This window comes from Chaetura pelagica, unplaced genomic scaffold (genome assembly GCF_000747805.2).
Source record: "Chaetura pelagica isolate M959 unplaced genomic scaffold, ChaPel_1.0 scaffold408, whole genome shotgun sequence".
NCBI classification, from domain to species: Eukaryota; Metazoa; Chordata; class Aves; order Apodiformes; family Apodidae; genus Chaetura; species Chaetura pelagica.
Genome location: NW_009954229.1, coordinates 1,510,698 through 1,525,474, shown reverse-complemented (window position 1 = coordinate 1,525,474; position 14,777 = coordinate 1,510,698). Strand labels below are relative to the sequence as shown.

The 14,777-nt window shown below is 50.2% G+C and overlaps 1 protein-coding gene across 1 annotated transcript in view; it reads right to left on the bottom strand.

The window, feature by feature from the left end:
• Window positions 1-12,610, bottom strand: part of PEMT (phosphatidylethanolamine N-methyltransferase) — a 37,704-nt gene extending 25,094 nt beyond the window's left edge. The window contains exon 1 of the mRNA XM_010003567.1: window positions 12,509-12,610. Within this exon, the coding sequence (XP_010001869.1) occupies window positions 12,509-12,601 (93 nt within the window). The 5' untranslated portion in view covers window positions 12,602-12,610. The remainder of the gene's footprint in view (window positions 1-12,508) is intronic.
• Window positions 12,611-14,777: the final 2,167 nt, after the last annotated feature.

The following is a 14,777-nucleotide window of genomic DNA, read 5'->3' as shown; positions in this document are numbered from 1 at the left end:
CTTTCCCAACAAACACCACCACTGAGGGGGTCAACAGGGTCCAGTCTGAGCACTTCAACACAGGGATAAGAGTGAAGTGACTCCACTTCGTTAGAAGTGGGAGGATGACTGTCAAAGAAACCCAGCCTGCCTCCACCATGTGTGAGTTCAGCCTAAAAAATAATCCCCCTTGTACCCATCCCCAGGGAAAGTAATTGGACTGAAATGGCACAGGTCACCTCAGCTAACAGCCTTGAGCTGGGGAAAAAAAACAAGCTGGCAGGTAAATAGATAAGGGTTTCATAAGGACCAGGTAAGCTTTACCTCAAAGCCAACCCCTGAGATTACCTCCACACAAGTCTTTACCTTTAATCCACTCATGATAAGCAGCTAGATAATAGATTTAATTTCTCTAATAGCGCTTATGTGATTTCTCCAAATACCATCTCATTAGCTGGTTGCAACAAAAACAAGCCCCTGCGTAACATACGCCAAGGCAGCCTGGGTCTGTGGATGTTCCATGAGCCACATCCTCTCCTCTTCAATAAAAATAAAACTGACATGGAATATGGGCTGGATTTGCTACCAATTTCCAACACAAGATCTGAACAGTTTCTCCTTGAGCAAGGAGCTCATGATTTATGCCCAAAAAGCTGGAAGCTGAAGGGAGGTAATTTCAAGTAACTCGGAACGAGCTGTTTTAATTCCTTTTCAGAGTGGGCATTGGGAACCCTTATGAGCAGCTCCCCATGATTGAGCAAGGGAAGGGCAACATGTTCCAACCACAGGGAATCAGCCTGCACAGCCTAAACTCCTGGCCAACAAAACCCATGGAAAATGGATTTGTGAAATAATGATTTCTCCAGATGGCAGCACGGGATGGGGAAGGACGTTTCCATTCCCAGTCTGGGATGTGCTGGGGACAGCCACACATTGGGAGGGGCACGAGTTGTGTGTGGGGATGGGGAGCAGCCAGGACCCTCTAATCCAGTAATAAAACCTAACAAAATTATCTCCCAAGATTAAGGAAAGGCAGAACCTTCTGCTGCACCAGGATTTGGGGCTCTGCTAGAGCCCAGAAGGAAGGCAAATGCTGCCAGATGAACATCTCACACACAGGATGGGGAAGCATTTTCCCTGGTCTTTTGCTGGGGCTTTTTTCCTCATCTTCCATGCCCAGATGACTTGGCCCACACTCAGCTTCCCACTGCACACAGTTCCCATCCAGAAAAGCACAAACCTTCTATTTTCATATATTTTTCTGAAGCTTGGAGCACTTTCTCTGAGCAAAAGAGGTCTGATTTTGCTTTGGCAGTCCACGGCAGGCCCCTTCCCAGAGGTGTGTGTCAGTCCTTCAGGTCAGTGAGACTACCCTTGCTCATCTCACAACCCGTATTTGCATTTTGATGCTTTTTTTTCCTCCTTGTTACTCATCCACCACTGAAAGAAGCAAAGCTCCTTACAGCCCCTTTATGAAAAAGGGCCTACCCAAAAGACCCATTTCCAAACAAAGTGATCCAACAATAGCACTGACGATGTTTGAACTGGCATCATTTTAGAAAAACAAGCTCTTTGCTACACCACTCTGTCAGCCAGGCTCAGTACAAATGCCACGTTACAAGACAAACACCTCTCTTTCCTTTTTTTTAACACTTCCCTTGTATTTTCCTGCCTCCACTCCCTTGCCTTATTTCCAAATCAGGCTCTGGATCCCAGTGGCTCCACAGTGCTGAGGTCAAGCCCCTCCGAATTTGACTTCAGCACCTTGGGTTTGGTTTTAAATGCAGGGATAAAGCTTTCTATCTCCTTCAAAAAGCATCCATCCTGCTCCTAAAAGCTTTCCAGCATTTGCTGCAAACCTCTGGTTCAAATTGCTATTGCTGTTGAAATAAGGTCAGTCTGATTAAAAAACTGTTATTCTATCTGGAATAAAAATGGGCAGTCTTCAGTGAGGGCATCCCATGTAAGAAATACCCTCTTACTGAGCAGAGACAAGTCTTCACTGGCACCAGGTAAAACGAGATTGAGGTCACCTAACAACTCTGACATTTCTTGCAGCTTCTGATTCATTGCAAGGAGACCATATAAAGCTGTACCAAAGATGTCAGATAATGCAAGTGCCTTTTATGCTCTCCCATATGATCCGGATTTATGTGTTCAGATACCAGTGTGAGCACCCAGCTCTGTCACCACATCCCCAACCAGCCTGACCTGCCCACATGCCACTGCCTGCAACTGAAAACGAGGGCTGGATGCTGCAGTATTTCAAGCTGGGCAATACCTCAAGTAGATGAGGCTCATGGCAGTGGAAATACTTCATCTCTCTTGTCGTAAAGATTTAACCAGAAGCTTTAGTTCTTATGATAAGAAGGAACTGGAGGAGAAAAGGGGATGGAAAAAGGCTGGGTGTGACCAACAAGAAGCTTCTCAAGATGCAAACACATCAACACACAACCACAACCATAGAGGAAGAAAAAGCAGTTGAGTCATCCCAGAGCTGCCTGGGACCTTGTGTTTGATGTGAGGCTCTTCAGACCTGAGCACCATCTCTGCTGTTTGCTCTCATTAATAGGTTGGCTTGGATTCCAGCCCACCCAGCTCATTAGCCACGCTACCCAAACTGACACTAATTCTGGATCACTCCTATTGCTACCAATAAATAATAAAATTGCCTCCATGCAGGGGTTGTTTTCTTCCTCTCTCCCCCTAATGCAGGTCTGGTAGCATCTCTTGTATCTGTTAATGAAGTCCATTATATCCAGAGTTTCTCAGCAAGTAAAAATTACAATCATTAGCCAGGGACTGACGAGAGACAGAAGCACCATTTCTGCCCGGGCAGGCAATAACAGCACGCCAAGTACCCATCCCAGGGAGTCGAGCCTTCCTCTCCCATAATATGGTACCCAATGTTCTTCATTAGCATCTCTTTTTTTCATAGAGCAAGACAGCGTCCTGCAGCAGGTCGTAATTACATTCAACAATTAATTCAGAGAGAAACAATGACGGGTGTTGTAGAGGCACATATTGCAGCGAGGTTGTGAAAAGGTGAAGTGGAAGATGATTAGGAGCATTTTAAAGCTCTGCCTAAAACTGAAAACAAAAACAAGCAGAGGCACAAGTGACAGCATGGTTGCTTTCCTTCTACACGACTTTGTAATTTTTGGTTTAAGTAGTAAAGAAACACAACAATTACTCTTTTGGTTTCAGTAACCCAATGACCAGGACGGGCAGTCTCAGACCAGGACTCCTTGTGCCATTTGCAAACCACACATAAAGCTGGCTCAGCTTCTCCCAGAGCTGCAGCCACTTGCTTGCTGGCCTTTTGTGAAATTAGGGTTTAATTCTTTGGAATAAGTCTGCTAATAAAGACTCCCAACACACGCATCCTTTGAACAGCGTGTACTTGCTCATCACTCCCCAGGGGCTGTGATTGTGGAGAGGGGAATGGAGAAGGGGGGGGAGAAAAAAAATAGATATGCCTCACAGAGCACAAAATGCAAGAGAAATCCAATCCCCTTTCACAGAGTAGTGAGAGTTCGTTGGAAAAGAGGTACTGGCTGCACTGGCCGAGCTCAGCAGAGCACTGATTTCGGCTGCAGAGCCTCCTGTCCTCTCCCTGCTGGACATATCATGTTCCACGCTCCGTGTTAAGCCTCCCCTGGGAACATTTCCCACGGCACTGAGGACAGACACGTGCTGCTGTCGTCCCGGTGGCCAACAATAGAGAGGGACAATTTGATCTCTATGTAAGGCAGGCAGCCAGGCACTCTGTTCCCCTCTACTCAGGGATGAGATGTTCAAACCGTGTGGCACAACAAGTAACAACAAGCTGAAGGGTTAAATCCAATTATCAACCCCCCCTTGGGCTTGTTGGTGTTATCACTGGGGTTCCGGTGGGTGCTGATGAGTGTAACCATGTGTCCTGTGGTATTTGTTCAATGCAGTAAGAGTAGCCCAAAAGCTGAGTGAACAGTCAGTCATCCCTAGACGCAGTGATCTGCACCCAGGGGAGCTCCCTCTCCCTTCTGCAGGCTCAAAGTCCAATGCAGACATCCACGGATGAGCCCTGCATGCAGTGCTCAAGTTTTTTGCTCCAGGCATTTGCACTGGAGCCCTGCACAGAGGTGGATGGAGGAGGCTGAGCAAGTCCTTCCAACCAAGAATTCCTGCACATCCACACCAGGAACCAAAGCCTGATGGGTACAGGCAGGAAAGTAATGTTCCTCAGTTGGGCAATGCACTCGCTTTGGTTTCCGAGCACATTAATCTCTGAAAAATGATTGCATGACACAGTCTTGAAATGAAACTAATTCATCGCTGCTTTCCAGTCTTGGGAACCAAATGAGTAACTCTGTAGTCATTAAAACAATGTCCTGGTAAAAATAAACAGGAAAGGGCACTTAATAGAAACACTTCGTAGTTAAAAATATGGTATCTTGCCTGAGGTCATCCAGTTTGTAATAGGAACAGCCACGCGTGCCCCAAGGTGATCTGATCTGGTATTGCTCCAGCCTTGTTATGGGTGTACACTGGAGTCACACACGGATGGATGTTTATTTTTTCAGTTCAAAATCCTCCCTGGGACTTTGCAGATTGAGCATCTGCTATGTGACTCACTGCAGAAAACAGCTTCAAAGGAAGAGGCAGGAACAGACACATCTGACTAGATGGGGGGGATGTGGGATCCCTCTTCTCACCCAACAAGACTGATGAGGAGGATGCTCAACTTTTTATTTCTAGAAGGGGCATTTCTCTAGCAAAGGAGAGGCGGGAGCCAGAGGTGGTCATGCTGAGCACCAGGCAGGCACAGAGCTGATGCTGCAGAAAGGGCAGGAGGCGAGAAAAGTAGGCAGAAATAGTACTGAAAGGATCATAAAAGCTTCAGGTACATTTTCCTTCTCTGAAAATGTCTTTGTGCTTTTATGGCAAGGAGCTGCCATAAAAGCAGTGCACTTTCATAAGCGAAGTACAAACCAGATAATGAGCAAACCTCCCACTGCACAAAGGAGGCGACGAGGGTGTTTGGTGAGCCCTGACTGTCAGGCTTCCCACAGCTGCCCAAGGCAGAGAAAATTGCTGAAACCCATCTCCATTTCACCCACTTCAGGGGTGTGAGCTTCTCACAGCCTGCCCTTTCTTCCCAAAAGCCCCCCCCCCAAAAAAAGGATCACACCAAAAAATTACTGTGCCTACACAGATAGCAAGTGAAAGCCCTTCAGCCAGACGATGCAGCAGGTCACATGTCCTGACCTGCACAACAAGCCCATGGCTGCATCATCCCTGGTCTGGAGGAGGAGAGAGGGAATGAAAAAGGTTTTGCAAGGAAAAAGAACAACCAGCCAGATATTGCCAAATTCAGATGACTTGGTAACGCAAAGTTGTGATTTCAATGACACATGGGAACATCAAGAGCTCCCACCAGCCTTCTCCCTGAGCCCAACGTTCCCTGAGAGACAGGGGGAATTTGATGAAGCCACACACAGGTGCACAAGCTTGAAGCTTCCAGCTTCTCTGGCAGCCCCATCTGTAATTCTCTAAGAGAGCTGCCCCTCTTTTCCTGCACATGAGCAAGCACAGAGGTTTAGATGGGTTGGCAGGGAAAGGGAAAATCAGGCAGTGGCTTGCTGGGTAGGGCTATTTCATCCCACAACCCTTCACCCCAGCTGGGGCCACCTTCTGGAATCCAAGTTCCTTGCCCAGACCAGCCGGGCCACGGCTGCTCCCACCCCTCTGCAATGCATGGACCAAGGGCACTGCCCAGGCACGCTGTGTCCATCGCTTGTGTCCTCCATCAACATGTCACACATCAACACCAGCTTCCAAAAACTGACTCTTTCTCTCTGAGAGAGGTTTTTAAGCTGTGTCAGGATGCCTCAGAAAGGGGAAGGGAAGGGAGCCGATGCAGGCAGGGGGAGTGCAGATACTTATTTGCTTTAACTGAGATGAGGCTCCCAATATCTACAAGGAACCAGTGCCCACCCAGCGCTGCTGTGATCAGTGCTGAACTATCTGTTCCCACACTGAGGAGAGCAGGGATGTGGGATGCTCCTGCCAAGCACCATTTCCAGCTACTCCTGCCACTGGGGACACACTATAGGTGGAAAAGAGAAGGGAGGTTTTGCTTTACTGATTTACTAACCTACTTTACTACCCATTTGCTACTCCCACGTGAGCAACTGGAGAAAAGTGTCCCCTGGGAGTTCATCAAACAGGGAAAAAATAGAGAAAATGAGGAAGCATTTTCTTTGGGGGTGTCAACTCTGTGTGCCACCAGCCTGTTGTAAGCTGGATCCAGGAGCTCCCTCCCCACCACAGGTCTCCAGGCATGTAGGAGATGCAATTCTATCATGATGGAATCCAGGCAGCGGATCTTACAGCAATAATCTCCCAAGAGCACCCAGCAGGCTGCGTCTTTCTGCGTTTCTTCGTCAAAGCAGCCCTATTTTGGGAGACCACATCCTTCTGGGAACTGGGCAGGCTTCTGCTAAACAGTCTGTGCCATGGCACAGCCGGAAAACACCCAGCTCATGTCTGTGCTTACGGCAGGCAGGCAACCCGGGGAGCCTCCATCCGGCTCCGGGACAGCCAATATCTTAGGGGAGGCAATGGGTTTCCCTGCTCAGGCCTCCAGTAGCTCCCAGCCCCAGAGCAAGGCACAAACACTGTGACAACCCATGGCCACTCAGGAGGACTCTCCATCTTCCACACCTCCTAGTCTGGGCAGATCATACTACTTTAGTTTTTGCCTCCAGCTGCATTTTTTGCCTTATCCCACAGGGTGCAGGTGTTCATAGACTAACTTCCATTTCATAGACTAACATCTTTGAGCAGCATCTCATCAACAGGAGAAAGTGTTTAGCAGGTCAGGGATGGAGTGGGACAGAGAGGAAAAGGCCTCTCCCAACTTCTAGTGTCTGCAGATAATCCTCTGATGCATATGGAACCAAGACTCTGGGCTTAATAATTTTTTTTTCATCTTTTGTGTGTGTGCCCACTGACTCCAGCAGAGCTGCCAGCAGCCTGCAGTTTATTTTTAAAACACTATACAAGAAAAGTCCAGTATATATAACAAACACTCTGGGTTTCTAGAGAAACACTCTGCAGCAGCTAAAAAAAGGAGGTTGTTTTTTAGGTCAGCTTGGCCATGATCCACAGAGGACTGTGAGGTCAGAGACACATTCTGACCTTGCTTTACAGAAATGCTGAGAAGGCACATTGCACACCAGTTGGGTCTTAAATTCAGGCTAGGAACAGGCATGGAAAGACCTCAGCTCCCCCAGCACTCCCTGCCTTGGCAGGTACCTGTGCATGGTGGCTGGGCAGCTGCTTGGAGTCCCAAGAGCTGAGACCTCACCTGGCTTGACACACAGATGAAGCAACTCAGCTCAGAGCTGCCTGGCAAGGCTGAGCTCCATGATCCCCAGCACCACAGGCAGCTCAGCCTGCAAGGACATCGTGAAAAGATATTGCACAGCTTCTTTAAGAGGATTTAGATGAGAACACCATCACCCCTGGCTGGGAGGCTGCAGGAGAGCGGTGCCAGGATGAAGGATGTGGCTCTCCCTCAAGGTGACAGTGCTCCTAATTGTGTCACTCCAGCCAGCAGGCTGGAGGATGTGACCCAGTTTTGGTGCCTGTTATGTGGCTCTCAGCAGTGCCCACAAGCTGGAGAAGCTAAATTTAGGAGCCAAAGAGGCACAGAGTTACACACCCAGCCAGGACTCACTCGGTTACGAGACGGCTGGAGAATCGATGCCACACGCGTTACGGCATCGCTGCAAAGCCCGGGTGGGAAACGTTCCCAAGTCACTCGGGATAGAACTGCCACTAAATGCTGTGTGAGGGAAGCAAAAAATAATAGTAATAATAATAAAAAAAAGCACATCCTCGCTTTCTCAGGCACTGTAGGAAATGAAAACAGCTATTGCTGCCTGGTAGAGAGTCCAATTACGAATAATGTGTGTTCTCTCCCTGCACAAAGGATGAAAGGCATCAGAGCTGGTGGTGACATTTTAAGACCAGAGATGTAAGAGTGAATCCAAGCCTCCCTGCAAGCCCAGCTTTACCCCAATAGAGAAACACTTTCTGCAGTCAATTGCCTTGCAGCGTAGCTTGAAGCCCCGCTATTGATCTAGCATCTGTTATACACAGATAATCATCGCTGCTGTGCCCTGGCTTCTGCGGCAGAATCCAACAGCACTTTCCAGAAGCTGGCTGAGGGCTGTTTGCCCGCTTTCCCCACAGCTGCAGGTGGGCACAGGTTTGTGGGGGAGCCCACGAAACTCTCGCAGGTTTGCAAAATTTGAAGGCCGGAAAAGACCATAAAATCACTCTGACTTGTTCATCTCCCACCCCTGCAAACTCCAGCTACCCGAGGTGTCCTCCCTGCAAGGCTCTGCCTGCCCTTCTAGCCCCAGCCATTTCACACCCTGCAATTCCCTTTTCCCAGGGAAATGCCAACATGCCACCCTTCAGCCACTGCTCAGTCCTTCCCTTCTGTAAGACAGACCAGTGAGACCAGTGAGAGCTGCTGAAATCCCTCCAGCATCAGGCATTTTTCTCCTGCCCCCAGGAGGTTTCTTGAAGTCTGGCTCATTGAGGTCTATATCCCAACAGCTCCCGAGCTCCTGGCTGCCTCCCAGCAGTGTGGGGAGGTTTCGGGCCAGGCACCTTTCTCCAAGTTTAGCAAGAAGTGGTCAGAGGTAGGTGAAACAGGGCTGCCAGCGCCTGTAAAACACTCCTTCACAACCAGCTCAAGCACTTCTTATCCATTTGGCAGATTATTCCACTCTCCAAAGGAGAAAAGGATGGGAAATTAAAAATAAATGAACCAAGAGATACACATCCATCAGGAGCCAGGCGTTGTCAGCTCAGGTCCCTGTGCAACTACTTCTTTAATCAAAACCTCATGCAGTTTAAACACTTGACAGAAGTCTAGAACAGAGATCTGGTTACCCCTGAACAGGAAAAGCTGCAACTTTGAAATACAAAATCACACTTGTCTGATGGGGTCTATTTTCTTTAAAATCATGCTAAATTATGCTAAGCTTGTTCCTGTGTTCCTGCGAGATGCATGAGTGTCTGGAGGGGGTCACGGGAGGTGATGGGAGGAGGCAGCTCTGGGGTGGTGGCTGAAGATGTGCCATTTCTAAATCAGGCCGTGACGCCAGCCATAAATTTTTAAGAGGCTCAAATCAAGAAAAAAGATTGCTGATGGATGCAGTCCCCACTTGAAACTCACTTGCGTGCTGACGGACGTCAGACTACCTGGCTCACAGCTATGCCACTTGCCTGTTTGCTACTCAGTGTCAGGAACCATTCAGCTTTCTAGAAACTCCTCGTGTGCCAAGGCTCAGCAAGCTCTTTAAAGCCTTCCGCCTGCAGGTTATCTGCCTCTCCTGGCTCGAAAATGTTTGCCTCCAAGGAGTTGTTATTTAATACCTTCCTTAGTTACCAAGGGATGGGAAGTTTATCCCATCGTTCTGTGGCTTTCCAAACACAGAAGGGATTTATTGGAGTTTCTACTGCTCTGACCTCATTAACATTTTATGGCACGGCTCCAGCAACATGACCACTCTTCGCTGGGTGCTGCTCAACAGCCCCATGGCAACTCAGGTCTCCTGAATATCCTTGGGAAATTTTAAGTAACTTTATCCCCAAAATGGCTCCTCTGCTGCCTTTCAAGACCTCACCAGCACCCTGCCTTACGCAGGAGCACTGCTCCCATCAGCTCCTTTCATAACAGCCACAATGGGTGGGAAAGCAGAGACAGCACAAGGAGGAGAGGAAAAAAATAGGAAAAAAGCAGAGAATAGTGTAGGAACACATCCAAGCTGTGCCATGGACAACATAACCTGGAGGCCATCCAGGAAAAGAGTGGGATTTTAATTGGCACGAAGTGGGGGAAGCAGAAGAGGGTGTGTGAGTCTGGGGTTTGGTGGGGAAATGCAGCGAGCAACCGTGGGGTGACATTCATGCTACCCCCCCAGCACATGCCTGCAGGGAAGAGGGTGGAAACTGGGAGTCCTGAGGCCAGTTTTTGAGAGCTTTTCTTCCCTGTGAAGAACAGGAGGGAGCATCAGCACAGCCTGGCTGGAGTCCTGCAAATGGTCCCATTTAGGCTCTCTTCCTTTAAATTGCTCTCTTAACCAAAGTCTATAAAACGACTCGACAGGCATCAGGGTTTTCTCTAGAGCCATGCTCCACCTACAGCCTTTGGAGTTGGTGCTTCATCCCCAAACCCTGCAGGTTTTGCCCCAAAGACACATGCCTGGTGCTTACCAGAGCCACAGATTTATTCAGAGGCATTGCACGACAACGACAACCTGGTGCCAAACTTTGCAAGAGGCAGACCTGGCTGGAGTTCAGCAGCAAGGGGAAATTAAGACACTGAACTAAATCAGTGCTTCCCCACCCAATTTCTACCCAAATCAGTAATTTCATGCACAGGAGGGGTTTTGATCAGGGTCCCAAATTACTTATTAAGCACAGAAAGCAGAGAGTGCTTGGCACTCCGTGGAAATCCAGTCTTTGCACTAAAGCTCCTACAAGTCCAAAGTAATTCAGATGCAGAAGTGATTTCAGCTGCCGGGAAGGAACTCAAATAGCAACAAAGGGAGCCTGTGCAGGGATACAGAGAGAGAAAAAGAAGGGCAGCTGGCTAGGTGCAGGCACTGATCACATGGAAAAGAGGATGGGGAGGAGGTGAAGAAAGCAGGTCAGGAAAGATCCAGGGATGGCTAGGGCCAATCCTGCTAACATGCACCCAATAGTGGGGGCTTGCTCAGGGCTGCAGGTCCCACAGCAAGAGCTTTCCAGCAGTGCCTGGTGTGAGCCACACACTGGGATGGGCAGAGCCTGACAAGACCAGGGAGCTGCTCAGGGGCCTGGGCAGGGCAAGTGAGGGATGGAGGCACATGGACTGTGAGAGCCACCAGCCCATTCCAGCCAGGAAAACATTCAGAGCCACGCTCACCTCCCCAGAGCTTTCCACCAACACACCAGCTGAGGTTGCTCCCTGTAAACCCAGGCAGAGATGCCTTCTGCTCCCAGGAGCAGGCCCTGCAGGTCTTGCTTGCAGTGCCACCTGCTGCCAACGGCAATGTTCTTCAGACACTGAAAGGGGACAACAGCAAGGCAGAGCAATGAACTTCCTGCTGTTACATCAGCTTTCCCTGTCCTTTAACAGCAGCCAAACTCTTGATCCAAAAAGCAACGCTATTTCCCAAGCTGCGGGTGTCCCATGAGTCGCGGGCGTCGCAGCAGACGCTAATCAAGTACTTTTTTCTTTCCCTTTTATGCAGTTTCACACTAGAGCTGGTCTCTTCCCCCCCAGCCCGAGACCACATCCTGAATCTTCTTGTTCAGGGATTCTTTATGCTAAATGATGACTCCACAGTGGAAATAACGTGGCATATTCTAGTTGGCATTTCAGACACTGTGAGACTTTTTAATAACGAGTTGCATGAAAAATTAGGGAGGCTGCAACAAAGAGCTCCAACAGAGTTTTCCAAAGCAACTCACAGCCATGAGAGCCTTGCTTTTCCAAAGCCCAGCATGAGACAATCTCAAGAGCCACCACGCTCAGAGAGAGCTGAGTCCTCCCCCTCTGGAAAAATAAGGCCTTTTTAAGAAGACTTCCCCAGGGTGAGAGTCTCTGTGGGGAGGTTTGGTGGGTGGTTTTGGGAATCTTGGCTGATTTGACATCCCATTCCCATGAGCACTCGAGGGAGAAGGTTTTGCCCCACTCTCTGCTGTGCTCCCCAGGGTACTGCAGGGTGGGAGTCATCTTGCAGCCCACCTGAGCCCCCTGCTTGGCACACTGGCTCTGCAATGTTCCAAAACGAGGCTGGCAATGATTTCAGCCACTCTTCCAGGGAGGAGCAAACCACAGCAGTAAAGAGCAGCAGGGGCTCTTCCAGTCTTGGCTCCCAAAGCACTTTGGCACCCACAGAGACAACGAGCACCCCCCATGCACAGGTATCCCCCTCTCCTGCTGCTAGGTTTGCAGCTCTTTGGCAAGACTCTGCAGCACAATGGAGGGAGTATTTATTCAAGTTAACTTTTGCCTGACTGTTTTTACTTCCCACCACCCACACAACCAGCTGCCAACGTATTTCAAGGGGAAGCAGCAGGCAATACCTCCAGTGCTGCCCCTCATGCCACTCATGCTCAGTCCCAGTGGTGACAAGGGCCTGGCTGCTGGGGTGGGAGGTGGCTGAAGGATGGCTTTGATTGCTCTGTCCCCTCTCCTGAGCTCAGTTCCCAATTCCTTCTGCATCATGCACTGGTTCCCACCTTCACCTCCTCTGGGACACCCATCACAGCCACCCCCAAGGAGCTCTCCCAGCAGCACAACTCCCTGCTCACCCACTTTCAACACCCAATAACTGAGCACCACTTGCTCCTTTGGTCCAGCAGTCCTCCCCAGAAGAGGCTGTCCTCCAAAGGAGGCACAAAGAAGATCCCCCTGTAGCTGGCAAAGGAAGGCAAAAAATCATGGGGTGGCCCGTGGGTGCGCAGCTCTTACCACGTTCCAGAAGAGCGGGTTGAAGGCGATGGAGAGGACAGCCACAAGGAAGGCAGAGTCAGTCATGTCCACGTAGCCAAAGAGCTGTGCCATGGCTGTCACATCCACCTGGGGGGGAGAGACAGTTACTGGGGGTGCAAATTCCTGCAGAGGCACTGGGCATTGCACCCAGATATGGGACATTTCATCCCAAACCAAACATATCAGCTGCCCTACATGAGCGGACAAATCTTTTCATGGCTACCAGCAACATGTTTCTATGACTTGCAAAGCCTTGTGCCAGGGTGCAAAGCCAAGAATAGGGATGGAATCTCCTCCAAACCGTCTCACTCCACACTCCAGGGGCACTGGGCTCTTCGGGAGCCCCACAACCGCAGCAAGACACAGGCACTGCAAGGACACTGCTGCTGTGGGGATGAGCAAAAGCCCTATGGGCAAGCTGCTAACCCAAGTGTCTTCCTAAGACGTGGGAAAGGCACCATTCCACAGCACCTCGGTGTCTCCAGGGACAAAGGACTGTCCCAGGGATGCTGGTCTGTGTGGGAACTGCAAGCAACAAGTTGTGTCAGCCTCAAACTTGCCTTCCATAAAGCACAAGTGATGCAAATTCCCTCCACAGAGAGGGGGGGTGCATTTGCATTGGAAGAAGCTGCAAAAGACCTTCCTGTTTTCCTTAATGACAACAAAACCCCTTAAATCTCCCTGCTTTTCTCCTTTTAAGAAAGATGTATTTTTCCCAGGACATCTCCCTGACACTGTCAGCATTTTTACGTGCAACAAGCCCTGCTGCTTCTCACCCCCCCTCTCCTGCAGTGGTATTTGGATGAAAACCAGCCTGTGCCTTTTTTTTTTTTTTTGTCAAAACCTTTGACAACAAAAGACAAAATAGCCCAGCCCAAACCCTTCCCTCACTTGAATCAAAATCAAGACAACAAGGAGACATGGAAGGTTTTTTGCTTTCCAAACACAGCTGTGTTTGCAAGCCCTCTAGATGCCAGGGGACAGGAAAAGCTTAAAAAGGCAGCAGCAGCACCTCGCCCATCCAGAAGAGATTCCCACTGGCTCCTCATGGGTTCTTTGAAGGACTGAGAGCTGCAGTGGGATTCATGGAGAGAGGCTGCTAAACCTGCCACAATCCACAGCCAAGAGCAAAAGCCCTGGGAATGGCTTCTGTGGCATACTGGGGGGATCTCATGGGGATCCACAGCTGCCTTCAAACCACCCCAGCTCCCCCGGCCTCCTCCATGTCTCTCTTTGGAACATAGGTGCTGAGATGGAAGGATGGGAAGAGCCCCCAGCGCCTGCTGCTGACCCACCTTACCCTATTCCCACCCTCTCCTTATCCCTGAGCAGCCTGCTGCCACCAGACCTTGTCCCCTCAGACCCAGCACTGGGAAGCTGCAGCCTGGGCACCCAGACAGCCCTGGCGCCGGGGCAGAACTGTCTGGTCCCTCTTCAATTGCCAACCCGTGGGACCAGGACAGCTTCTTTCCTCTCATTTTGTACGGCGCTGAGCGCTCTGCCAGCGTGGGCTGAACAAAAGCTTCTTGACCTACAAACTCCTGACTGGCAACATCATGAACACTGCACTCACCTTCTTTTCTCTTCCTCAACAACCAAATTCGCTGTTGCCAGCGGGAGGCAGATTGGCCTGTGCCCAGCATGTGCTCTTAGGGATACAGGGGGGCCCATTAGGATGAGCTGTCTCTGCTGGGATAGCCACATAACAGGCACTGAACATTCAACTTCCCTCCCTCTTCCCCGATGGGTGGTAAGTAATGGCAATTGCTCCACATCTGCCTACAGGCCCAAAGTCAGGGAGGGTGAGAGCTGCAGAGGCACCAGGGTGAGGGCTGCACAGGCAATGGGGTGGGAGATACAGGGCAATTTGGTGACAGTTGCATGGACACCAGGGCAAGAGCTGCTAAGGCACCTGGGCAGGAGCTGCACGGGCACCCACTCGGATGCAAGGGCACTGGGGCAAGAGCTGCCCAGGAACCTGGGCACAAGCTGTGTGGGCACCTGGGCAAGAGATTAATATACTCAAGTGAGAACTGCTTGTGCCATGGGGCGAGAGCTTAAGGTCCCTGTGCGATGTGGCAGCAGCACCCATGGGATTGCTGTGGGGTGGCAGTGCAGCCTTCAGCACACGGGGCAGCACAGGCTGTTGTGGCCTGGGTGGGAACAGGGACCGGGGCAGGTGCAGCTCGGACACACGGCCCCAGGCACACCCGGGGCTCTGCTGCCCCTGCAGGCACCACCCGGGGGG